Consider the following 24,619-nt stretch of genomic DNA (forward strand, 5'->3'; position numbering starts at 1 on the left):
AATCCTTCATAGGTGAAAATGCCTGACCATAGAACTCACAAACAAAAGTTTTGCATATACCAACTTTGTTGTTTGTGAGTGTATTCTTAATTTTTCCTTACAGTATGCAAAAATCCTATTGCAATAATAAACAAGTTTCCAAAATTCTTTTTTTTTTGCACTGCTCTGACCCTTTTACAAAATTAGCTAAAAATGTCAAAAGTATATTTTTCAGTCTGTGCACTGATCATGCATTCCAACTTCAGTTCCGTTGTTTAAATAACTTCTTTTAGTCTTTTTTTTTGCAAGCCTTGAAAGCACCGAAAAAGAAAGAAAGGAAGGAAGAAAGAAAGAAAGCAAGGAAAGAGAACAGCCTTGGAGATGACTGGATGACCCCTGACTCCCCTTGTAGCTGTGTGACATTTGTTTCTGTTTTTTTTTCTTTTTCTTTTCAGATTCGGAGCACAGTAAACATCATGAAAGTTCGGAGTTCATTCTTCATCAGGCCTTGTGCACCTCGGCTTGTTGCAAGGGGGCGGGCACAGCATGGGGCGCCAGAGCTCCCCGCTTCATCACATTCAGTAACAGGCCAGCTGTCGCCCTCTTCAGAAGTGGTCAATAAGCACGGACACACAGTTTGCGCCCACCAGGTAGTTTGGATCTCCAGGGAGGGATTTGTTCTGCCAGGTTTTAGGATCACCTGCAAGTGACAAGAGGCAGGATGATGACATCAGCCAACAGACAAACTGGAGTCCTGAAACACCAGGACAAATACCAAGAGTCCATTAAGAGTAACATATATAGTCTGCTAATTTTTGTTTTGTAAAATTGGACACAAAATAATTCAAAAGCAACACTACTGTCTGGTCACATTGGCATGAATACACATAATAATGTAACATTTGTACTGTTTTTTTCTTCTGATGTTGGTGAATTAACTTTTAACAGTAACTTGATCAGGAACAAATACACCCAAATAGTATGCTGCCATGGCAGGGCTTTTTTCCTGGACTGTATTATATCACAGATAAATACATTGACAACATGCTCACAATAAAGAAGGCACACAAACAAATGACCATTAAAAGGAAGATCAAAATCAAATGAACTAATCTAAACCAGAATTTTTGGACAGAGGATGTTATTTTACAGATTAAGTAGCTTTGCTGACAATTCAGATAACTGTCACGAACTGGAGAAATTGGTGAGATTACATAATTATATGTGTAACCCAGGATTATGTTTGAATTGACTGTTCTGGGATTATAATAAAATAAATGAATAAAACATGCTTTACTGCTTTGATCTGAGTTAGACTTTAACCCCTCACTACATCTAAACTATAAACTTCACTGACTAGAATAAGAGTGAATTAAAGTTCTGTCCTGGTTCGGAGGAAGCTCCACATCATGGAAGTCTTGGTTGTTAGTTGCAAGTCTTCTTTAATAGAATTGTAATTATATGAATTATAATTAGTTCAGAGACACAGGCATGAAACCTAATGCTCTGATCCATTAGTTATCTGGAGCTGGTGAACATCAGCACAGGTGTCTGTCACTCTCTGTGGTGACCTGCTACACATGACATATGTCATAGTGTTGGGATTTTGAATTTCACCTAAATTAAATCATAGTTAACAGAACAGTACAAAGAAAGACAAATATATTGAGTATTTACTGACACTGAATAAAAAGTAGCTTTTCACTTTAAACGATGGAGTTTCTCAAACAACTCCTGAATAAACAGCTGCGACCGTTTCAGATTCATGGTCTACAGTCCTGGTAAGGACATCTATATAAGTTAAAGAGGTGGCACCAGTCATTTTAAACTCACTATTATAAATACCAAAACCAGTTTTGGAGTAGTTGGATTTTATGTGGCAGATAAAAAAAAACAAGAGTACATGCAAGGAAATAAAGAAATAGGAAAAAAGGAAAGACGGTCTAACGGAAATTAGACACCAACAGTCACCAGTGGACACCACAGACAGCCTACAGACCCAAAAGGACAGAGAGGGGACAGCATACCCGACGAAGAGTCGGAGGATTTTAGAGCAAAAGACCAACCATCAGGGGTCATGGACGCACAGTGAGGTAAGCGCAGCTCCACTGGCTTCAAGAACTTGAGTCCATGAGGGCCACACATCACCAGTGGACTTAGCAGCGTTTCTCCTGCACAGACACACACTTCTTTTTTTACAAAAAGTCACAAATCAAATACTCAACTGGTAAAACAGATGTGGTAAAAATCTCCAAGGAACATGTACTGATATGCTAAAGGTCCAAGAACCAAAGTTCACACATGTATTTTATTTAGATTACATTTCCGTAACTCTCAGTGTTAATGTTAACACTACTCACTGAAACACTGGTGACACTTCAACATATTTTGCTTTTGTCTTCTGCTGTTGTAAGAGAGTTAGACTGAACAGTTCAGAATGTTTCCTTTTCCCCCTTTGACATATCTCTGACGCTAATTCACCCAGAGCTGCTGCCCAGCACTAACCTTTCTCCTTGTCGAGGGGGGGTAAGATGCTGTTGTCCCGACACACCTTGAAGTAAATCTCCTGCTCCACGTTCTCAGGAATGGCGCCCTGGGGGATGATGATGCTGACGCCTGTTTCTATAGAGCTCAGAACGCCCCCGTTACAGTTGAAGATCCCCCGCGCTGTTGCCACCACTGTGTGCCCTTCATCTTCATCATCATTGTCCAGTGCGCCAGGGCTGAGGATCACAAGTTTACCACATCAGTCACATTGTAAAGAAAAGTAACCTCTGAGAACACAAGGACACATTGTTATCATTGTCATTCTGCAGCTCGCGGTTGACCCCGAATGACCCCTAGAATGTAAATCAATGAGCTCGTCTTTACCTGACAGGGATGGCCTTGGGGATGGCGTTAATGTTATTGTGCTGGTATTTGGGCCTGTTGTCTATAGTGCGTGTGAAGGTATCCAGGCCACTGTCGTGATCCAGGGGCTGTGGTGACAACTGAGGCTTCCCACTGCTGCTGCCCAGAACACTGGGCTTGGGGAGGAGGTCTGTCTTCATTTGTGTGTCATTAGGCAGCAGGTTGTGGTTGAACTTGGGGCTCTCAAACTTGCGCTCAAAAGGGCGTGCTGAGCTGGTGTAAGGCTTGGGGACGTAGCGGTTGTAGCCTGTTGGAGCCGGAGCGCAAAGAGTCTTTGGGGGTGCCACATCAGTGCCGTTGACTGGGGATTTGTCGGGGAGGCCCCTTGGGGGCAGGTAGCCAAGTGGTGCGGATTCATCCCTGCTGGTCGGCCTCAGTGCTGGAAGCTCAGGTTTTGGATTGGGAGAGGTCAACGGTTCAGCTATAGAGTTAGCTAGAAATGCAAAGAGGAGGACACAACCATTTCATTATCAGCTGTCCTTGGAACAACAAACACTCCCACACTCTGACTGTACAAACTCATCTGACCCTGAGACAGTGCTACAACATTAACAGGTGTAGTAATTCTGGCTGCCTAAAGAACAAAGTGGGATTTTTTTTGTTGGCGATCGAAACCTTTTATCCATTTCCACTTGACCAGATCATAGATCACTCCTGCCTCAGAAGCAGAGAGCAGAGAGTCCTGGATTCGATTCCTAGGGGAACATGCCTGATTGTTTATCCTTCTCTTATGAGTCCCTTTGGATAAAAGCATAAATGTAGGTAAATTAAATGTTATTTGTTGAGTTATTATTAACCAATGATCTGAACAGTTTTGATGTCAGAGGAACGAAAGCGTAGCACAAAACATCTTGGTGTGACCATAATAAACACACTCTTTGGTGTTTTTCAAAAATATTTGTTTTGAATTATGCAGCAATAGAGACACTCCTGAATCAGTTTCAACTGGATGGAGATTTGACGGTGTTTAAAGAATGAACAGAACATATAAGAGTTCACCTTCATTAGGACTGTGTTTAGGCAGTGCATTGGGAAGCATGGAGGGGGCTGGAGGTCCATACTGGGAAGAGGGGCTGATCTGGTGCATGGGCTCGTACCTCTTCTCCACCGGACTCACCTTCTCTACCGACTCAACTCTGCAACCGAAGAGGGCAGTTACTCATACTTAATTATTAGGGGTATCAAAACAGCATTCTGGGGATTGGGCCGTGTGGTAGTACCTGCTGTATGGGAAGGACAGTTGAGCTGGTTTGGGCAGATCATGAAAGCGGTTCATGCCAGGGAGGGGCTGGCCCATGGCCTTGCTGTCAAAGCTTCTGCGGTCAAAGTAGGACAACTGCTTCCTATAGTACTCCTCATCCTCATCTGGGTCATAGTGGTTGGTGCGCATGACATCATCTGAGGGTTTGACGTGAGGCTTCTGTGGCTCAGGAGCCCTGCAGAGGAAACGGACATCCACAGAAATGACTCCAGTGTGTTTAGATTCCAGGTTTTTTAGAACATATCAAACTTCACCTGCAAAGTAAGATAACTCCACTAGATGGTGCTGAAACAGTAGGTCTTTACTCCCTTGAAGGGTTCCACTTAATTCCTTTGCTTTGTGTGTTGTAAGAAGAACTACTAACCTGTAGGTAGACTTCTCTTGTTCCAGGTTGCTAAGGGAGTTGGCTTTGGGGACGGGGCCCGGTGTCGTCACAGGTTTAGGAACATCTGGAGGCTAAAAAAGAACAAAGATCAAACATTTTACACCTATCATCTCATCAAGATCTGCACTATTTTATTTTCCATTTCCTCATCTATTCTTTTTGTACACTGACATTTTTTTTTCAATCCTGTGTGACCAGAACCTACCCTGAGTACTGACTCTCCACTTTCTTTAGCCCTGTCCATAGAAACAGACCGTTTGTTCTCAAACATCTTGACTCTGTTGAGCACTGACTGTGGTTTCATGGCTGGGTCCTCATCCAGATCGTCCCTTGGCACAGAGGGTTGGGGTTTGCAGCCAGGACTGATCACAGGTTCACCTAGAGGGGGTAGGGCTTCTAGTTTGGGAGAGGGAATGGGGGGTTCAGAATTTAACATCTGCTCGTGCATCCCTGCCTTATAGCCCCGGTTCGGAGGTCCAGGAATGTAGGTGGGCCTCAAACCAGAGTCTCCATAGTACTGTTTTGGAGGCTCTGGTGATCGAGGTGAGTTGATGGGGAAGCTATGTTCTGCCTCATAGGGAGAGCGAGCATCATAGTTTACTGGTGGAGGGGGCGGGGGTTCATCATAACGAATAGGCCCTGGTTTACTGTGGCGTGGTCGGCCGTCATATCCCACTGGTGAGGCCTCATCGTAACGTGGCTGAGGAGGGCTGTAGTCCCTCCCTTGTCCATCCTCATAGGAGGGCTGAGGGTTGTAGCCCATGGGTTGCTGGTGGCCGGTCTGGTAACCTGTGGGCTGGGAGGATGAGGTCTGCTGGTCATAGTGGGGCCACTGTTCGTTGTAATGAGGCACACGGTTGTCGTAGTGCAGATGAGAGTCAGTGTTGTGAGGCTTTGGTTCTGTGTAGCCGCCTCCATCATAACCATAAGGCGGGTGGTCATAATCACGGTATGGCTGTTTGTCCTGGTACTGCAGCTGGTGACTGTAGCTCAATGACGGCTTCATGCCGTGGTTGATCCTGACAGGCTCCTCCATATTGTACAGCTCTTTCTTGTACATCTGTAAGGAAATAAGACTAAAATAAATACATGTTCCATATTGACATTTAAAGCTTAAAAGGGACATAAAAAGCATCAGTACTTCATTAAGCCAAACTTAGGGAGTTTGAGGTGAAAATATAACATGTGAAGTAGGGTAAAAAATTAGGTAACAAATACTTAAACAAACACACAGAGTAAAAATGCAATTACACAAGCAAACCGTAATCCATTAATTCAAAGAGACCTGAATGTCTGTTTGATAAGATGCCTTTCAAGAATGGTAATCCTTCTACTTATAGAAACCCAACTGGATTTACTTGTCATTACAATAATTTTCACACTTATTTGTGGTGAAGCAACACGAAAAGTGCACATTTCTGAAAGGCCTCATTTCAAACATATGATGTGTAGCCTGTAGACAGCAAATCCACTTACAGTACATTCTATTGAAGCCGTTCGTTTGTTGGTATCTACGAGAGAACTATAAGGAGACGGCATAATGCAGTGTGCTGATGGATGTTTTATTGTTTTGGGGGGGGGTTCTACAGGGAGAAGTGATCGATGGAATCTTGTCCAACAGTACTGTCTGCAGGTTAGCTTTCATCATGCAACCAACATTCAGTTTTTGTCTAATGCAACTACTGGCACTACAACAGACGACACATCTACCACTATGATGCCACTGTAAGTGCCACGATAGCTTATCTACGGAGGAAAGTCGAAGCCGAGTTGAACCCAAAAACATAAGGAGCCATGCAAAGGAGGTAAGAGCCGACAATTAAGGCTGCTTGTGGATATCTTCATCCTGGTCAAAGATGTACTAGTCCTTCTGGTCTCCCAGCTCACTGTGGTGCATGAGGTCGCACTTTTTCTCTGGGAGCCAGAGGCACACGGTGGGATCGGTGAGTAACACAGTGTGGGCGTTTCATGCAGAGAGCGAGTAGAAAGCATGTGCGAGAAGACAGGCAGTTAAAACAGTGGGCTGGGGCCCAGGCCCAGTCCAGTACAGCCGGTACCTTTGGTTCTGGACCAGAGGGTCCAGATGGGTGGGGTTCGTGTAGTGGTGGTGGCGGAGGTGGTGGTGGGGGCTGATTAAGCTCAGGGGCAGGGCTGGGGCTGTTTATTGAGTCAGCCTGAGGGGCTGCGGCTGCAGCAGGAGGCTCCTCTAGGTGCATACTCTCTAGCTGTACAGGCTGCTCAACGGCAGGGGGCGTTACCACTGTCGGAGGCAATGAGGGCATGGGCAGAGCAGCCTCATCTTGCTGTGAAGTATTGTTAAGAGACATTTATAAAGAGCCTGCCAAAGGCACACAAAACATAGCTCACCCCAACACCATGACCTTCTTCCTTACTCTGATTCAGTTCTACAGCTGCCACAGACTGCACTTAGGAAATGCGTTTCAAATAGATAGCCTACCAGTAGCTTCTAGAACATGTTTATTACTGGGCAAAGGACATTTAATCTAAACAAAGGTCAGGACATGACAAAGAAGACAAAGGAGGCTATACATTTGACCATACATTACTAAAAACAAAGCCCACAGAGGACGGCCTGCAAAGGCAGAAATGTACTTCACCTGCTGCGGCGTGGCCATTTTGAACCCAGCAGGATCAATGCGACTCGGTGGGTCTGGCTGGACAGGGTGCTGGTATCCAGGGTAACCAGGGGTGTCCTGGATGACTGGAGGGTCTTCCCTCACAGGCTCTGAAGAACGGGTTATGGCAGGCTCTGTGGGCAAACCCACTTCATCATTCAGAGTCTCATCCAGCTCTTGGTCTGTGTAGGCTCCGCCTTCTGTGTCTGTGTCTTCATAGTCAGACGTGTGGCGGCTGTCAGTGCTGTACATGGAGTATTCACTGCCAGGTGCTGACAGGTAGGACAGACGGTCATCGTGGATGTCCAAGTCATCCTCTGTGGTACCATCCGCCTGAGCAGAGAAACGGTCACCTCATGCCAAACTACCAGCACAAATATCAATGCTATTCAGTGTAGTGGTTTAGAACAGACTGGATATGTTTTCCTTACCTTGCCTTCTGAGACCCACACCAACTGGTTCTGCTGCTGCTGAATAGTTTCTTTCAGAGCTCCGTACCAGCCGTCATTCATATTATTTAGGTTGATGGTGGCTATAAAGAGAATATTTGCATTTAATTCGTTTTTTCATCATCACTTAAATGAACAAAAAGTAATCTGTCCTATTTTCAGGAATCAACATCACTCATACACTTCACTGCATGTAGGTAAAACGTAATTTTGTAACATGTATTTGGTAGCAACACTTTAAGTTTAAGAAATACTTATGGCGCCCTCTGCTGGAGCAGGTAAAGACAGGCTGAGGTGTACTGAAAAATGTTGAACCCTTCACTGTATTATTGCTTAAATACAAAAAAAAAAAAATACAGCCGTACCAGAGAGAGTGTATATTTCTAGAAGAGTCAGTTTTAATTGTATGCACACTCACTGGTGAACAGGTGGTGATTGTTCTTCCTCAGTTTGATGGCCCGCTCATACAGCTTCCTGGCACTTTTCCTGGACTCAGGACACAGTCTGGTCCTCATGTTCTTCACACCCTGCTTATTATCTGGATTTAAGAAGACTACAATTGGATACCACTGAGCATAGTTCAGCCTGTCCACAGCATTTGGGGTAATGTCCAGCACAGCGTGTTTGTCCTTCATGGAAAATAGAGAGAAAGGTTGAAATGTAGAGAGTTCCACCCTGTGCTAAAATGACCCAATGACTCTTGAGAATTCACACTCACTCTGTCAATGATCTGCTTAATGGTGTGAAGACGAATGATTCCTGAACTACGCTGATCTGTTCCTGCATCTCTTGGTTCACTCTCTGAAAATATCAAGACAGAAAAAAATAGGATTTATTGAACTTTTGTCCACATAAATATGAAGTATTGTGCATGAGAAGTAAAACATACTTGCAAGCTCAAAAATATCGGGCTCTTCTCTGGAGAGTTTTTCTCGAGCAACATCAGCAATGGGACCAAAAATTACAACGGGCCTCAGGAAACCAGCTGCACAAAATAAATTAATGAATACATAAAAAGTCTTTTGACAGGTTTTATGTCTTTGCAGACTTGGTTAGAATGCATACCTTCTCTTAATACAACTCTTTCGTAAGCTGGAAACTTTGTTTGTACTGGCTGGGAGGAGAGGTCTTCTCTACTTTTTCTCAGGTTCCTCTTTGAGCTGCGAAGGCCACGGAACCTCCAAAAGTCGGCCCTGTCGCCCCCTGCTGTCTTGGGGAGGGTGTATTGCACGCTGGAGAGCTGCTCGGCTCTGTAGAAAAAGCAATACGAAATGTAATTAATGCTTAGATTTGACACAGACACTGATAGGGCATAACACTGAAAATTATTACAAATGTATTACAAACACGTGAACAAGCCATGCAATCATTGTATGTTTGGATTCGTTCACCTGTTCTTATTGGGAATAATTCCTCTTTCCACCTCTTGATGATTCTTGCCAATTCGAATGGCAAGCCAGGATCCAAGCTTGCCGTTGTAGAGTGTGTCCACCACACGAAAAACCTCACCCTTGTTAAAGCTCAGCCCATACGGAGACTCTTTTTCGTACTCAAAGTGGGTCCGGATGTAGAAGGAGTCGCCCACATCAGACTCAACGATCCGCCGATACACTTAACAGCAAAGGATAAGTGAGTTCAAAGGCAGATATTCATGTTTGTTTTTTTCACTTTTCATTACTCACCATCCTTCTTTTTCTGTGCCAAAATAGTGACTTCTTCGCCCTTAGGAAGGTCCAGGAGGAACAGCACCGCCTCCTCTCGGATTATGTTTGCAAAATCTACATTGTTTACCTGAATTTAAAAAACAAAAAGATAATGGTTTTGTAAAGATTACTGTTACTTTGAGGTATTTAGAGAAGTTTTTGACTTTTAGAAGAATGAATGACTGAAATGTAAATTTCTATTTAAGTAAAGGTTTACATAGCTCTCCCTGTTTTCTGTATTGCCTTGGTAACAGCAGGTTTTACTGCACTCCAAATGCTCCAGTCATTTGTCAGTTTATTTGGATAAAAGAGGAGGAGTAGGTACAAACAGGGAAATATACGACAGAGAGGAAGTGGAACAAACAAAACCAGAGGTGACAGTTTTTATAGTGTGTGTTCTTTCAGGGCCATCGCTAAGAGATGAGTCTGGAGCTGCTGGAATTTCCATGGCAGCTAAAGTCTGAAAGCTTGAATAAAAGAAGAAGTGTGATAGAGTTCAGCCTTTTAAACAGGACTGTCTGGTTCTCTCTGAGTTTCCAGACTGTTCCACATTCTAAATCATTTTCTAATTTTTACCAGCCATGATATTAAAATGCCATGACTGGTTTTCAGATGAGCTCATAGGCTTTGTTTAATGGGGATAAAGCGGCTCACCCTGAGAATTTGGTCACCCTCCTCCAGGCCCTCCTTTGCTGCCGGGCTATCTTCCAGCACTCCAGCTACAAAGATGCCAACGTCATTCCCTCCAGCCAGACGCAGTCCAACACTCTCCCCCTTCTTGAACTTCACCAGCTTCATGCTCGGCCTGAGGAGATCACATGGTGGAATTTCCTTGGTAAGAATATTAACTTAGTGGAACGTGAAAGATACAATTTTGTAAAAAATGTTTCAGTGGAAGATCAGGTGTTGTGGTTACACATTTGCCTATTACAACATGTTTCAGTCCAAGCATGTAAATGAATACAGTTATCATTAAAACACAGGTTATATATAGTTGATTACTGTGGTCTTACAAACACATTGTGATCCAATATGATGGTCCTCTCAATAAGGAGAAGACATATTTTTAAAAAAAAATGTCAAGTGACCCTACCAGTAGAAATTAAATAATGTAATTTGACAATTTATTTTTATTTACTGCATCGAAACAGGTATATTACTACAATTTCTTTACATCTCCATTCTTTGTATTCATAAAATTCAAAGATAGTTTATTTTTATGTCACCCTGGTAAATTCAAAGCAGAAGTTTAGTTAGTTATATAAAGCATAAAAATGTCTACCTACACAAACAAAACGTCTTGACTGGGCTAACGTACCCTACTGACACACATTAATTCATGCGTCGTAAACTCTTGTTACCGTAGGATGCTGTCATCATGAGCAGCACTTGGCACAGGGGCATCAGAGGGACTGACCGGCAAGTCGACATCTGGCTGTCCAGGCTGAGCGTACACTGGTTTGGGCTCTACCAAACACAGGGAAAGACGAAACAATGTTGGTAATTCAGGACGACAGAAGTTATAAAACAGCCCACCGAATGTGTTGAAACAAAGAGACATTCCCTCAGACTCTGTCACAACATAATACAGCAGATCCTCATCACTCTCTGACAGTGTGTGTGTACACACACTGAAATGCACAGCACATATTCCTGCGCAGAGAGGTCAAACAGAACCACCACCAGAGTGCTGGTGGCTGGGGAAGAATGTCAGACTCTATCAAATCATAAAGTTTATTTTCACTTGGCTCCAGGCAACTGAGCCAAGCTCAGCAGGCGGTCAGATTCAACCTTTTTTGGTCACTGAGCTTTAAAAAGGGCAAAAATGACAGGGACAAAGGAGACTTCAGCTCACTATCTCGAAACTATTTATTCATTCTGCTGCAAATAAATGTCAGAAAAATTAATGTTGGCTAATTTGCCAACTAATCTCATGAGTGTGGACGTGTGCCAGATTATAAGTGTGATTGGTTTATATTTAGAGGAATACAAAATGACCTGCCTTTATGAATGATGTTTGTTTCTCTGACCTGGGAGTGGTGGCAGCTGTTTATCCTCTCTGACTGAATCCTTAGGTTTGGGTAAAGGAACATCCTCTGCTATTTTCGCTGGTGTAGATGCTGCCTTGGAGACCCGTTCATCATCACGACTTCTGTGACTGCAGACAAAAACAGATATTTGTTTTACTGCATCTATTTATTGACGGCTAAACAGAACATCATCAATAATGTGTTTTTAAGCAGAATTAGAGCTTTGGGCTATTTCAAAACTTTGAGGCACTTTCTAACTTCTTGACTACAGTCAAGAAAAATATGGCTAACTCTAGTTTAATGGAATTCTATCCTCCTGGCTGCAATGAACAATTACTGCAGAGAAAGGTGAACAGCTTGAGTGTGAAGCTGTGTCTTAGTCTGGAAGGTCAACACTTTGTCTCTCCAGTGTTCAATGAATTATTTTTAGATCACCTTATCTAAGGTGAACAATAAGGGTGGCTCCTGTCCTGCGGGTACAACTCACTGCGGCTCAGACTATAACTGAGATAACGCTACCTTGAACAACAAGAGCAGGCTCAACTGTACAAAGTGACATCTGAAGTGTACTGGTCAGTCAAAGGTATATTTTAGAATCAATCACTTCCATAAAGAGTTTAAGTATGCTCAGAGAAACCTGTGCAGTGTTCTATAACCACTGACAGTGTTTCAATTTGGAAAAGATTTACACCAATAACAATAAACAAATAACAAGCGTGTACAGTGTGTGTACTCATAATGGGTAGAAATGACTATTTTACATAACTATTAATATATATATATTGAAATGAATACAAGAAAAACACACCCAATATGTTATTCTGCTCACTTTCTGTTAAGCTGCCTGTGTCATCTATGACATTTAATTTATCTTTATTTTTACTATTATTTTGTTTGAGAAATACAACTTTGTACCGATATCAACAGAAAACAAAGCCAGATGACTGATAACTGTCAGTGGCAGTCTTTTGTTCCTTCATTCTAACAGTCATATTGTCCTTGTGCCAAGCATGTGGTTTGTCTACCAAAACTCTGAGGAGGCAGAGATCAGGTAACACTTTCACTGTCCTCTGTTACCTCAAGACAAAACGTCAGCTGTCACTGGATAAGTGATGTCATGTAAGGTCATTTTAGTGACAAATGAGATTAAGTTTTCTATTTTTCCAGACTTTTACAAGCAGTTTTTCCAAAAAACAAACAAACAAAAAACCATCTACTGATCTACCTGTGTCTATTTTGGAATATCTACAACTATCAGTCCTACTGTCTCACTAGGGATACTGACTAATTGCTTACGGTATTCTCCAGCTGGTGACATTTAAAAAGAAGAGAGTTGACAAACATTTAACGTGCATGCAAATATGTGATTACTGACAGCTTTTAGTAAAGCAACTATTGTTTTTGCCTAAAGGTTCTTGAGTTTAGAGATCACTGACATAATGCTGTGATTTTCACTTTTGAAAAAAAAATATCTGGCCTATTTTGCTAAATATAATGAATTATAAGAATATAAGTTAGTACATTTTTTAGAATAATATTTTTTTTTACCTTAATAACTTTGTTATTAATAGTAAAGTAAAACAATAGCAGAATAGATTTCTATTGATGTGAACCTTATTTTATGCACGATGAAAACTGAGCACACGGAGAATTGGTCACAGATATTCTCTACCTGCCGTTGCTGATTTGAGGGGGTGAGTGTCTGGAGTGATCCGACGGTTCCGATCGTCTGTCTGGAGAGCGCGACCGGCTGCTACGATGTCTGTCGTGTGATCGATTGGAATGGTCGGATGCCAAAGAATGAATATCTGAAATGTCTGATCAAAGCAGAGGTCGCAGGTCACCGTCTGCTGTCGCAAATACTCCCGGACAGCTTCTACTGTGGCCACTTATCTACAGGATTCAACATTTGACACCACTCTCACCGTCTCTGTCAGAGGCGTTTGCTGAAGGAATGCTGTCTTCGAGGTCAGGGATGTTCGGCAGGGTTGCCCTGTCGTCCCTCTGCACCACCATTTTTAGCTTGCCCTTTGACCTTTCTATCAGCTTCTTGGCATCTATCAGGGAGAGGTTCTCGGTCACTGTGCCATTGATCTGGGTTTATTACAAGGGAAAGGAGTAGTTAGGAGTAGTTAAATTAAATCACAAATTAAACAGTCAATAGAAATGTACACAATTAACATATATAAATAAAAAAGACATTTATTTAAATATATACAATGATATATGTGACAGTGGATTATTTAATCAGGCAATATTTATCAGACTATTGAGCTGAAACAAAAGCTTGTCCAGACAAGTCTCTGATTCAAAAAAATCTATAAGGAAAAAACAATGATGCTTGCAATAGTACAAGAACAAGTAAAACAGTCAGCCAGTCACTCACCTTCAGTACAACATCTCCTTCCTGGATGTTGCCGTCTCTTGCTGCCAGACTCTCAGGGGAAATGTCCTTGACAAAGATATGGCTGGCCAGGCGCAGGCCATATTCTGCTTACAAAGTGAACAGCGGCAAAGATGATGTTAGCACAGTGTGCACATAACCGGACTAACTGGCAGCCACTGCTCCCACTGGGATTAACACTACTGCTTAAAGAAGATGAATTACTCTCGTACAGAGATTTACTCAAGTTAACTTGGATTTTGCTGAGGCTGGCAAATCGTGTTTGTTTTGGCAGTTAACCAAGGCTGATACAGAAGTCCTATTGTATTTAGGAAGTCTACTCATCTAATAACGGCTGGGTCATTAATATCGGAGGGGATTTCGTGGATTAACTGTGGTTTAACAAACAACAAAACTCTCTGGTGGTCTCTTTTATCCCTGGGTTTGTGAGCCTCACCTTCATTTTTGCGGGATTTGACAAGTGTGACCTTGGCAGGGCGTGGAGGCTGATTGTGTGAGCGGCGGTCTGACCTCGGAGAGAGACTCCGCTCCCGTGAGACACTGCGCTCACGTTCCCTGTCCCTTCGCCCTGTACTCCGGCCACTGCGCCTGCCCATGGCCCCACCCATACCGCTGTAAGCACCACTGCGTCCACTTCGTGTCTCATATATCTCTTCATCGTAGCTGTCCTCCTCCTCATCATGCTCTGACATGGTTTCCCTCTCCCCAAGGCGACCCATGGGGACGTGAACCTTCCTCTTTCGCCTGATTGTCTGCCCGGGAAAAAAATAGGACTTGAAGCAGGTTTGACACACACTGTATTTTTTATTAATTAATTTTTCTGGTGACTGACAGGAAAACACTAATTTCAAGAGGACATCATACTAACTCTTTGATACTCACAATTTTGGCAATTTTTCCACTTTTACGAAGCTGCTGGACGGCATATGCATGCTCCACATTGTCCATGGAGACAGCATTGACCATAACCACTCTGTCATTTTCTCTATAGAAAAAAGATGGAAAAGGAATCAGCAAAATGTCTTTCTAAAGCATGTCGAGGTAATACTTAATATAATTAATAATAACAACTTGCAATCTGAGTGGCCGGAGCCAATAACAGTAAACATCTTACTGCAGCAGGCCTTCTGCTGGGCCTCCTTTCAGCACATCCGAAATAACAATGGACGTCTCGCCACTCTGAAAATGAGGGTTATCCCGACCTCCCGATATGGCAATCCCAAAGCCAAACCCCGGTGCCTGCACACAAACAGAGACTTTAGTACAGTGACTATCTCATCCCAGCAGACCTAAGAGAACTGGGGCCAGATATGGACTGAAGACAGGCACTGTGTGCTTACACTCTGTCTACACAGCCATGTACTAGTACTGTAACCCTTAAAGCTTTTAGAAAAGATGAAAACTTGACTGTTAACTCATATCTGTCTCAATAATATTTGTGGATCCATTGCATCAAGGTTTCTGGTGCATTTCAATACCCTAACAGCAGTTAGGGACAGTTAATGTTACCTAAAACATGAACTCATCTGGCCGTTTAAGGTGGGTCAGTGCAAGAGAAGAACTCCTGATGGTCACAGACATTCAGCACCAGTTTCTGCTCTGTTTTTTTTTTTTTTTTGTGTGGCAAAAAACATCTTCTGACCCCATTCATTTTTCACAATATAATTAACTGTGAAAGTTGACAGGACCAAATTATTTGCTATCTTGTGCAGAGAAACACCTAAATATTAATATTTGAGAACATGAGAACACTTTTACTCCACATTGGCATTCTGAAAAGCTCCAACATGAATCACATGCAAAATTTTTGCTGGCTTTACATTTTAGAGCATCCTCTCTGCATGTTTACTGATTCGTCAAGTTCAGCAGATTCCACAACTGTGCAGATTGAATTTCACTATAAACGATGTAGTTAATGTCTCCAGATTTAATTGCTATGATAATCTCTGCAGCATGGGAAAACATCCCTTTAAAAATTTACTCACTTCAGTTTTAATTGCTGACTTCACCTGAAATTATGCTAACATCACATCCAGGCAAAAAATAACGTAATTGCGATGATGACGTGTGTAGGTCCAATTTGCATTCATGAAAAAGCAACAGCAAAAGCCTCTTTCTAACCAGTCAGCTTGCAAAACAATCTAAGTCACAAAGAGCGATGATAAGTTCAAACACATCTTTACCTTTATAGATTTGTTACTGATAAATATTCAAGTTGTCACAAATATTCAATCTAAGTTATTGCAATAGTAGGAAGACTACACATTAGTACACACATTAACCTTTTAATGTGAGTTTTATGTGATCTGAGGTAAAACTGAATGTTTGCCCAGTACATTTTTTAATGATATTCTTTACTTAATTGAAGTAATATGAAATGAACTGATACTATATTTTCCTTTTTCCAACAACTCCTGCCCTGATGTCTGAGAGCAGAATAACAGACACACTGTGATCAGCTCTTCTGCCTCAACCTTGGACTGTGTCCACTTCATGTTTGCTCATAAATAATCCTGACATTCATAGCGGCAGAGCGGATAGTATGACAAGTGAATACAATAAATCCCCTAGGAGAAGTGCACTACATGTTTAACTGTCAGGTGCAATGTCAACAATAAGAAGAAAATAAATATTAGGAAGACTTAATTGAATGTGAAGACATTAATAGTGTCATTAAAGTAAAACATGATCCTTGCTTGCAGGTGATCTGCAAAACCTGAGTCAACAATAACTGCCCATGAGGGATGCATACCACGGTTATTTGTCACTTACAATCAACAGTACCAGCGATCAACTAGGTGTAGAAGTTTTTAGAGGCGTACAGTATACACAAACAGCCGAAAATACTGGCGATTCTAATCTCTAAAATAAAATGTTAAATGAAAGAATCTTAAGGAAGATCAAACCAGCGATCGCATAACCCAAGGCTACGATAGGCTGAATATTTACTTTCAAGTGTTATATAAAATAAAAGGCCTTGTTGCTAGATAGAGTGAAAAAACTATAGTACATGAAGAGGATCAGATCAGAGGTACCTACCCTGTGTAATGTAACTGTGTGCTGTTCCCAAATGACAGTCTCTTCCATTGCTGCGCTCTGGAAAAAAGAAATGTTATTTTAAAAAAGAAATTTAGTTGAAAAGGCAGAGTAAATTATAGACAGATGGTAACGTTGTATGGGCTCTCTGTGCAGGATGGTTTACTATGGAAACAATAGGTAAACATGATAAAGAGTTGAAAGAATCAGACATGAGTTTCTCTCTGCAGGTGAGATCTGATGAGAAGGCAAAATGTCACAACAACAGGAGAGAGCTGCACTCAGCGGGATGTTTAGTTATCTTCGATTTATGTTATTTATTTAGAGCAATACAAACAGCTTTGTGTCGTGCTCTCCCTAAAGTCAGGCTGCAGATGGAGCTTTCACATCATTTACCGTGCATTGAATTGCACCTTAACTGCTTCAAGTGTACAATCAGGAACTGCTGACAGTGAGGTTGATACTCAAGCACAAACATCAACAGCCAGTGCGGATTAAATGAAGGTCAACTCAATCAGGTTTTGGGTCAGCTCTGCTTCATTCTTATCTCATCTCTTCTACTGTATCATTGGGCCTCCACCAAAATGTTATGACACATTAGACAGCCAATGGCTGTGTATGAAATACTATCAGCTCAAATACTTAGAGGCAGAGGACGGCACACTTTAACACCTAGTGCAATAAACACATTTTGTTATATACATTATATATATATATATACTGTATATATATGCGTTTGTTCCTGTTTTTTCTTACATGAATTAACAACATTTGCACTAATTACTTGCGGGGTTGTGTCCTAGATCTAAATTGGGATATTAAAACAGCTTATTGCTTGACTGTGTTTTTTTAAAACAGCTTATTGCTTGACTGTGTTGTTTTTTTCTGTTGCTAGATGCCACCTCTGGTTTTTAGTTTGAATGCATTTTAAAATTCTATTTAAGTGCATGCCTCTCCAAAAAAAAAAAAAAGTAATCTTTGATACAAACATAACAGCAAGTGATGTAATGAGGTAGTGGTGTACAAAGTCTAAGCAGGGTTTATCCATGTTGTTCCCCTTATTGTTATTCAGTAAAACATGCAGACATACACCGTGCTGGAGGAGTGTACTTTTGTTTGCTGCTCCAGCAGAGCTTGTTGCTCTGGTAACAGAGGGGGAACAATGTGGTGTTGATCAACCGGCCTGACATATTCAGGCCGTGTCTGAGGGTTCCTATCAACTGTGCTTATATAAAGACAATGCTGATTTCATTTAAATATAAAAGCTTTTCATTTTAGATGAAAACGGTTTATTGTTGGCTATGATTTTAACATAATGGAGTTTGCACCAGTGGTACAAACCTGTGACCACTTTGTAACATGTGAAAACTGCCTAATAATAGAACCGAAATGACCTGTTTACGAAGCATTTGTGTGGGGTCTTAACCACCCCAAACATTTGAGTGTCTGCTTCAGAGCACAAGACACTAATCTCACCCACCATTAAAGAAAGAAGAAAGTTTCCCATAGTTTGATTTGAACTGTGGAGACTCATTCTGTACTGCTCCAGTGTACAATCTGTAGTAAAGTCATGTCAGCATCCAGTGACGGATGTGTTTTTTGGGCTTAGTTGTGTTTGCCCTTGTGGGCCATTAACATCTTGTGCCAACAGAGGCTTTATGCCACAAGCCAGTGCCAAGGCTGGCAGCATCCCTACAGAGGAGACACACCATGGACGTTGGGTCATGCTTGAGGGACTACAACCAGGCGATTGGGAGCCAACACAACATCACAGATGGACCATACCACAGACTGTGGAACAAGGACAGGAAAAGTGTAGTCTAAGGGCCCATCAGTGGAGTGACTATATGATAACAAACTGAGGGAGTTGCTCAAAAGGAGCATTCTAATGATCAGTAACAATACCCATGAGGGAAGATAAGCAATAAAGGAAATAATTTGGAACACTGGAAGTTTCCAAAATGTAAATTTTACCTGTGGTGGTTAGGTTACTATTACTTTATAATCATAAAGACGGTAAGTTCACCACTTTATATAATAAAAAATATTCTTCATATCCTATGAACTCAACTTTAGTCCTCACTACAGTAGCCCTAACATATTTTTAATAAGCACACAGTTGTCACAGCTCTTAAACAACACAATGCATGGTTTGTGTAGCACAAAACAATTCCCTGCTGAGGAGAATAACAAAATATATTTTTACAAAAGCAATATGTTTATTTTGAAAAAGAATATATTGTATGCTATTACTGTATATGGTTATAGGATGAGGCAGAAGTGCATATTCAATTTTGACCTCTTGGGAACAAACTTGCTAAATATAGCACTCATTAAGTCTGCTGTGGTGTTGCTGCAACATAGTTATTCATAGAAACTTGCAGCAAGAACACTCAGGAACATTTAATAACCTTTCAAATTAAATGAAACACATCCACCAAAACAAATGATGCAATGCAGGGAAAACAATATTCTTCTCCCACTCCTCCAGAAGAGGGTAGTAGAAATACAAGGGGAGACGATTTTCACAAATCACTTAAAAAAAACAAGATGTTGTAATGTTAGGGCTGTGATACATGTAAGACTGTTGCTAGATTTCGCTCGTTACTTTGAAATTCCAAAATCAGCTATGAATTCCAATCATTTGACATCATCACTACACTCTTATATATTATTGTTAAGATAATTTCTTATAAAATGAAATTCGGTGTTGAACATTTAATTATAATCAGCAATTATAAGTATAAGGCAATCTATAAGTATTCCTATTTTAAAAAAGAAAAATAATAAAATGAATAAAATGCATAGTGATATATCAAAACAGGCCAGTTTGCCAGCAATTGTCAATTTGATAAATCCAAACAAGCACACTTCAACCACAGTGTTCAAGTTGCACTGCGGTCAGAGACACAGAACAACAACAGGATGGCATCCTGCTGTAGCTACAGGCAGTGAAGCAGCAAACGTGTAAAACTAGGTGATTGATGAGTCTAGAAATTTAAAAGGATGTGCAGAAGAGTGCTGACAACTGCTAACCCCTGCCCTGGATAACATATTCAAATGCTAATGAAGGCTTTTGCTTTAACACCAAGGGATCCCGAGAGGCACAAGTGTCACTCTGCTCACATGGTGCGATTAGACACTGTGCTGCAGCTCTCTAATGAAGGGAAAACTGTAGCAGAGATGCAACACTGCTCTAGTGTTAAGGAGTTAAAAACATGAAACCAATTTAGTTGGACATAAAACCTAATCCCAGTCTATTAGGACCACAAAAGACACACACGTGTATGATTTAGAAAACTATCAGAGGCTTAGAGCTCAGTCACATCTCTTTCCTCAAAGTCTAGGATACTGTTTAAACTATATGCATACTTACATCAATCCGTTCTGGTCACAAGAGACGACAGAGATAAAAGCATCACAAACCTCCAGCTATGTCCTATTAAATTGAACAGAAACTCCCTGCAGCCGCAAACACGAAACCTCAGCCATGAACACACCAATCACATCTGAGAGCAGCTTGCACACATTTTTGTTTCTCTCCTCTTCCCTGAGCTCTGACACAACTAAGTTACAAGCACAGGTGAGTCTTTACCAAAAACCTCCTGCAGCTACATTCTACCGCTTCCTGTGCGTTTACCAATATCTTTCTTTGTAATTTATCCTTCCTGGTGCACTTTTCTTCTACACATTCATGGGATCGAAGCAAATCCCATCTGGCTTGGCAGCAATCTCTGTTGGATCTGCAGTTCTGCTACAGCCGGGGACTCCTCTGTACTAGCGAAACATCCATCCGCAGTGTAAAGTGCTGTATTAGATTTAACCCTCCAGCTGCCACTACAACGGATATTTTCAAGTCATTCGCCACATAAGCCCCTCCTCCCCAGGTGTGCTGCATTGCATGCATACATTATAGTTCACCCTCAGAAAGACATCTCACATTAGAATTAGCTCTTTGATAAACAGTTTTCAAGGAAAGAGATGAAAATTAAAGGTACATTTCTAAGAGAAAATTTCACATTAACAGGTTGCCAACACAGCATATTGAAAATGACGGTTAACAATCAAAAAAAAGAGAAGAATGGTCAGTTTCATGTCTCATCTAAAAACAAGTGCCTCTTTGTTTCACAACATACAACAGTTTCTTTCACTGATTCAAATGGCAGAAAACATCACCAATCTATCTGCTTCATTAGTTATTACAGCAGTTTAATGAGTTTCCATCTGCTGCCTATATTCTATAGCCTGAAGCATGAAAGGAATCGTAAGAGACAACGACCAATATGGTTAAAGTATGGGATAAAAATGTATCAAGAAAATTGTACTATTTTAAATGGTATATCTAAATCAGGTGTAGTTTTTTTTTCGTTGTTGTTGTTGTATGAAGAGCATTAAAAAATAGATGGTGAAAAACAATATGCTAATCTAAAATGCTAAAATATTGACATCAACAAAATTCTTCTGGTGTAAACATACCACCGATATTTACAAAAACTTCCACAAAAAACTCTGAAATTTGAAATTGAACCAGAATTGGACATAATTAGGCCCCCGTAAAAATAGGGACCCATTGGTAATGATTGAGTCATCACTATAATTTATATGGGGACATTACGTGCACAAAAACAAATTATTTCTATGTCAGCCTTTAACAACTGCATTATGTGCCAACCACACACTCAAACCCTCATGTTTACTATAAATTATCACTTACCATAAACAGGAAATACATGGTTGCCGTAAAAGTGCTGTAAAAGCTCTTTACAATGCAACTTCTGTTCCAGGTCATGTTGAGAGGACAGGTGACTTCACAGTGGTGGTACTTCATTATGATATTAACGTGACAAAATATTACTGAGCTCTTCATTTAACTGCATGGCATGATCACAAGGTTATTCACATAGAGCTCAGCAGGCCTTCAGAACAAAATTAAATTTGATCTATCTACTTAACCTCATGAACTTAAATGGCCCCTGATGCCTGTAACACAGGACTTGCAACCAATCAAATTTTGGACATTTATGGAACTGATATAAAAAATACAGTTTACCCAATCAAATTTTGGACATTTATGGAACTAAAATACAGTTTACTGGTGGGCCACATTTGCATATCTCATCTTTGTCCTCCTTACTAGACCAACAAAGTGATGAGCTCTGGTTGGCCTCCATAGAAAAAGACAGGCCACTAATTTGAAAACAGATTCACACAGTGTTTGTGAACTAGGGCATACAGAAATACTACAGTAACAGACATTTTCAGAATGTGAACTAAAATCTCACAAATCCACAATGTGTTAAAACTAAGCCTGCTGACAGAAGAGCTAGCCATAGCCATGTAGGTCATGGCATCCCACATATCAGGATAATAATGGCATTGGACAGGCCTGACAAAAGCAGTGTTGGTGAGAGGGACAAGTTACATTTACAACCCTTAGAGCTGAGCCTCACAGCACTGACATATTTTCTAAAACTTTTTGCCTACAAGGTTTCAATTATTTGCACATGAACAGTAACACAATGAGAAGGGAGGTTCACAATAAACAGTATCATACAGTCAGGACAAACACTATCATATCTGGGGTTTTCTTTACCGCTGGTTTCACAGCTTACAGACTTTAACCAGACTAACACCAAGGTGTGTGGCAATGTGGCTATTTCTGATCAGACAGAGGCCATCCACTACACTGAGGAGCGAGTGGATATGCTTTTTACAGCTCAATATCTTATGGAATGGCTGGTTTTGATTTCAGTATTAAGTAACAGTTTGGTTTACAGTTATGGATATTCAAGACATGGTCTCTTTTCATTGGAGATGTAGCATTATTTCAGCCTCTAACCACATCCATGCTCATATGACCATGTCTGAAGAAATCAGAGTCAGAGCAAATAATGGAGGTGTAGGATGTTATCTATACAGTTTTTCAAAAACAGAGAAATATTTGTTTTAGAAATAATCTGCAGGTGATTGGGTTTTAGACAAAAAAAATGATAGGAATGGTAGGAAGCCATTGGCTGACACGAAAGTTAGGCTGATGTGTATCACAAGGTGATGTTCGCTCCACGCTGTGAACTCTTCTTAAAGCCAACCTATATAACTACCACCTCCTTGTTATAATTTCTAGATGAACACCGACTGTGTAATTTTACCTGCTGCTTTTAAACAAAACATAATTTTAATAAATATAAAATTCAAAAATGACTACTGCATGTACAGATAGTGTCACACAAAGACTGCTTCAGCCCTGTGGAGGTTATCAGTGTCCCACACAAAGCACACAGGAGGGCAGGAATGTGCTGATAAGCTGAGGCACTGACCTGCACCCCACCTCTTCTCACTATGTGATTGAGGTGAGGACAACAGGGCCGATGAAAAACAGCAGTGATAAGGGATGTTGTACTGTCAGAAAAAGGTTGAGGTTAATGCCACAATGGAAATGGTGTATCATGTGGTAAAGCCTCTTCATCTTGATTCCCACTTTTCAAGCAATCAAATCATACAAACTCAGTACTGAAACATTGCGCCTTCAAAGTTAGAGCATTGAAGATAATGTAAACACAGAAGCTCATTCTGTGATATGTCAGCACTGAATTTAACTGTCACGTATCTTTAAAATATGTACTTAAAGGTTACTTCTTTAGCAATATATCAGGGGAATGACCTTTGGAAGCCTTGAAGGCCTTAGCAACTGCTCATATATTTGAAAAGGGCTTAAAACTCATGGAATTTAAGTGGTACTTTATGTGGTACTGTACATCACAGTATTTAAAAAAGGCACGGGTGATGAAGGACGTTGTACTGTAGATCAGAAGACATGACTTTTACAAACCATAAAATGGATATAGGCTTTTTTAAACAAAGAAATTCATTCAAAGCTCTATTGGCAAACAGTGAAGATGCCCTAGGGTGTATCACTGCTAGTTCCACTGAATTTTCTGTGGGACACTCTTTTGAACTTGATGTCCTCTTCCACTTCTTATGCCTGGGATATGATGCTTAAAACCCTTCAGTTTGATCTTAATTTTGTCTCCCATTCAATTTCTTGTTAGTATATCTACTATGGCATTGCTGTGTTATAACTTTAGCCATTTTATGATGTTTTTATTAGCAAAACTGTATGAAGATTGTTAAATTAAAGAAGAAAAAAAAGAGTTTGATGTCCTCCATAACCAAGATGATTCAGATGACTGGTGTTCCCATGACAGGTTAGGGCAACATGATTTACAGGCTAACTCTGTATGATTGCCCTTGAGCTGCTAGATATTCTCCTCTTCTTCCTTCCAGGTAACACGTACTGTATGCCAGATTTGTTGCATACACAACACAGCAAGGTGTCTCTCTACATTTTATTCTGTACCCTTCTTTGCAAAGGACTGGAGTGTTCCAGAGTGCTAACAGTTATGACAACCCTTACAGTATACATAGAAATGGCTAAATGTTGTGTTTGCAAGATTGTGTTGACATTCCTGCAACACTGCATTGCCTACCTTTAATTTAGGAGTGCATTGGAATGGCAGGCACTGATACCTTCACTTAATTGACATTTCTGTCACTCTGCAAAGCTGCTGTTTGAAATATTTAACTATCTCAGGGGGGAAAAGGATGCATTGAGTAAGTTGTGTAAGCACAATGCAATAAATAATTAACTTTGCTAATAAGACATGACCACTGTATGTCAGGGAGGTGCTAACAATACAGACCCATCACTGTTTTGCGTCTGTAATGAGAGGAAAACATCTAGGCTGTAATTGTAGATGACCAGCTGTGTTGATTATATGGCTAAATAATGCCCTGCCCATCTCAAACAGCAGTGTGCCAACACATTT

General features: G+C 40.9%; 1 protein-coding gene and 1 long non-coding RNA gene across 10 annotated transcripts in view; one reads left to right on the top strand and one right to left on the bottom strand.

The window, feature by feature from the left end:
• Nucleotides 1–1,269, top strand: part of LOC103380471 (uncharacterized) — a 5,239-nt gene extending 3,970 nt beyond the window's left edge. Inside the window, exon 3 of the long non-coding RNA XR_521674.3 lies at nt 435–1,269. This is a non-coding gene — a long non-coding RNA (uncharacterized LOC103380471). The remainder of the gene's footprint in view (nt 1–434) is intronic.
• Nucleotides 7–24,619, bottom strand: part of tjp1b (tight junction protein 1b) — a 47,514-nt gene continuing 22,901 nt past the window's right edge. For 2 of the 9 annotated variants that reach the window (XM_008312468.3, XM_008312467.3), the window contains 28 exons: nt 16,797–16,853; nt 14,872–14,996; nt 14,640–14,742; nt 14,194–14,509; nt 13,740–13,846; nt 13,279–13,447; nt 13,026–13,170; nt 11,354–11,481; nt 10,685–10,790; nt 9,978–10,128; nt 9,303–9,411; nt 9,012–9,231; nt 8,686–8,870; nt 8,510–8,605; nt 8,339–8,421; nt 8,039–8,249; nt 7,603–7,703; nt 7,154–7,504; nt 6,593–6,838; nt 4,741–5,595; nt 4,515–4,606; nt 4,110–4,325; nt 3,889–4,025; nt 3,505–3,627; nt 2,851–3,322; nt 2,485–2,702; nt 2,007–2,150; nt 7–679 (listed from right to left, as the gene is read on the bottom strand). In XM_008312468.3, the coding sequence (XP_008310690.2) occupies nt 585–679; nt 2,007–2,150; nt 2,485–2,702; nt 2,851–3,322; nt 3,505–3,627; nt 3,889–4,025; nt 4,110–4,325; nt 4,515–4,606; nt 4,741–5,595; nt 6,593–6,838; nt 7,154–7,504; nt 7,603–7,703; nt 8,039–8,249; nt 8,339–8,421; nt 8,510–8,605; nt 8,686–8,870; nt 9,012–9,231; nt 9,303–9,411; nt 9,978–10,128; nt 10,685–10,790; nt 11,354–11,481; nt 13,026–13,170; nt 13,279–13,447; nt 13,740–13,846; nt 14,194–14,509; nt 14,640–14,742; nt 14,872–14,996; nt 16,797–16,853 (5,361 nt within the window). In that variant the 3' untranslated portion in view covers nt 7–584. The remainder of the gene's footprint in view (nt 680–2,006; nt 2,151–2,484; nt 2,703–2,850; nt 3,323–3,504; nt 3,628–3,888; nt 4,026–4,109; nt 4,326–4,514; nt 4,607–4,740; nt 5,596–6,592; nt 6,839–7,153; nt 7,505–7,602; nt 7,704–8,038; nt 8,250–8,338; nt 8,422–8,509; nt 8,606–8,685; nt 8,871–9,011; nt 9,232–9,302; nt 9,412–9,977; nt 10,129–10,684; nt 10,791–11,353; nt 11,482–13,025; nt 13,171–13,278; nt 13,448–13,739; nt 13,847–14,193; nt 14,510–14,639; nt 14,743–14,871; nt 14,997–16,796; nt 16,854–24,619) is intronic. The other 7 variants (XM_017032911.2, XM_017032906.2, XM_017032908.2 and 4 more) reach the window with 7 other exon arrangements.

Source organism: Cynoglossus semilaevis, chromosome 6, assembly GCF_000523025.1.
Source record: "Cynoglossus semilaevis isolate Cse_v1.0 chromosome 6, Cse_v1.0, whole genome shotgun sequence".
Lineage (NCBI taxonomy): Eukaryota > Metazoa > Chordata > Actinopteri > Pleuronectiformes > Cynoglossidae > Cynoglossus > Cynoglossus semilaevis.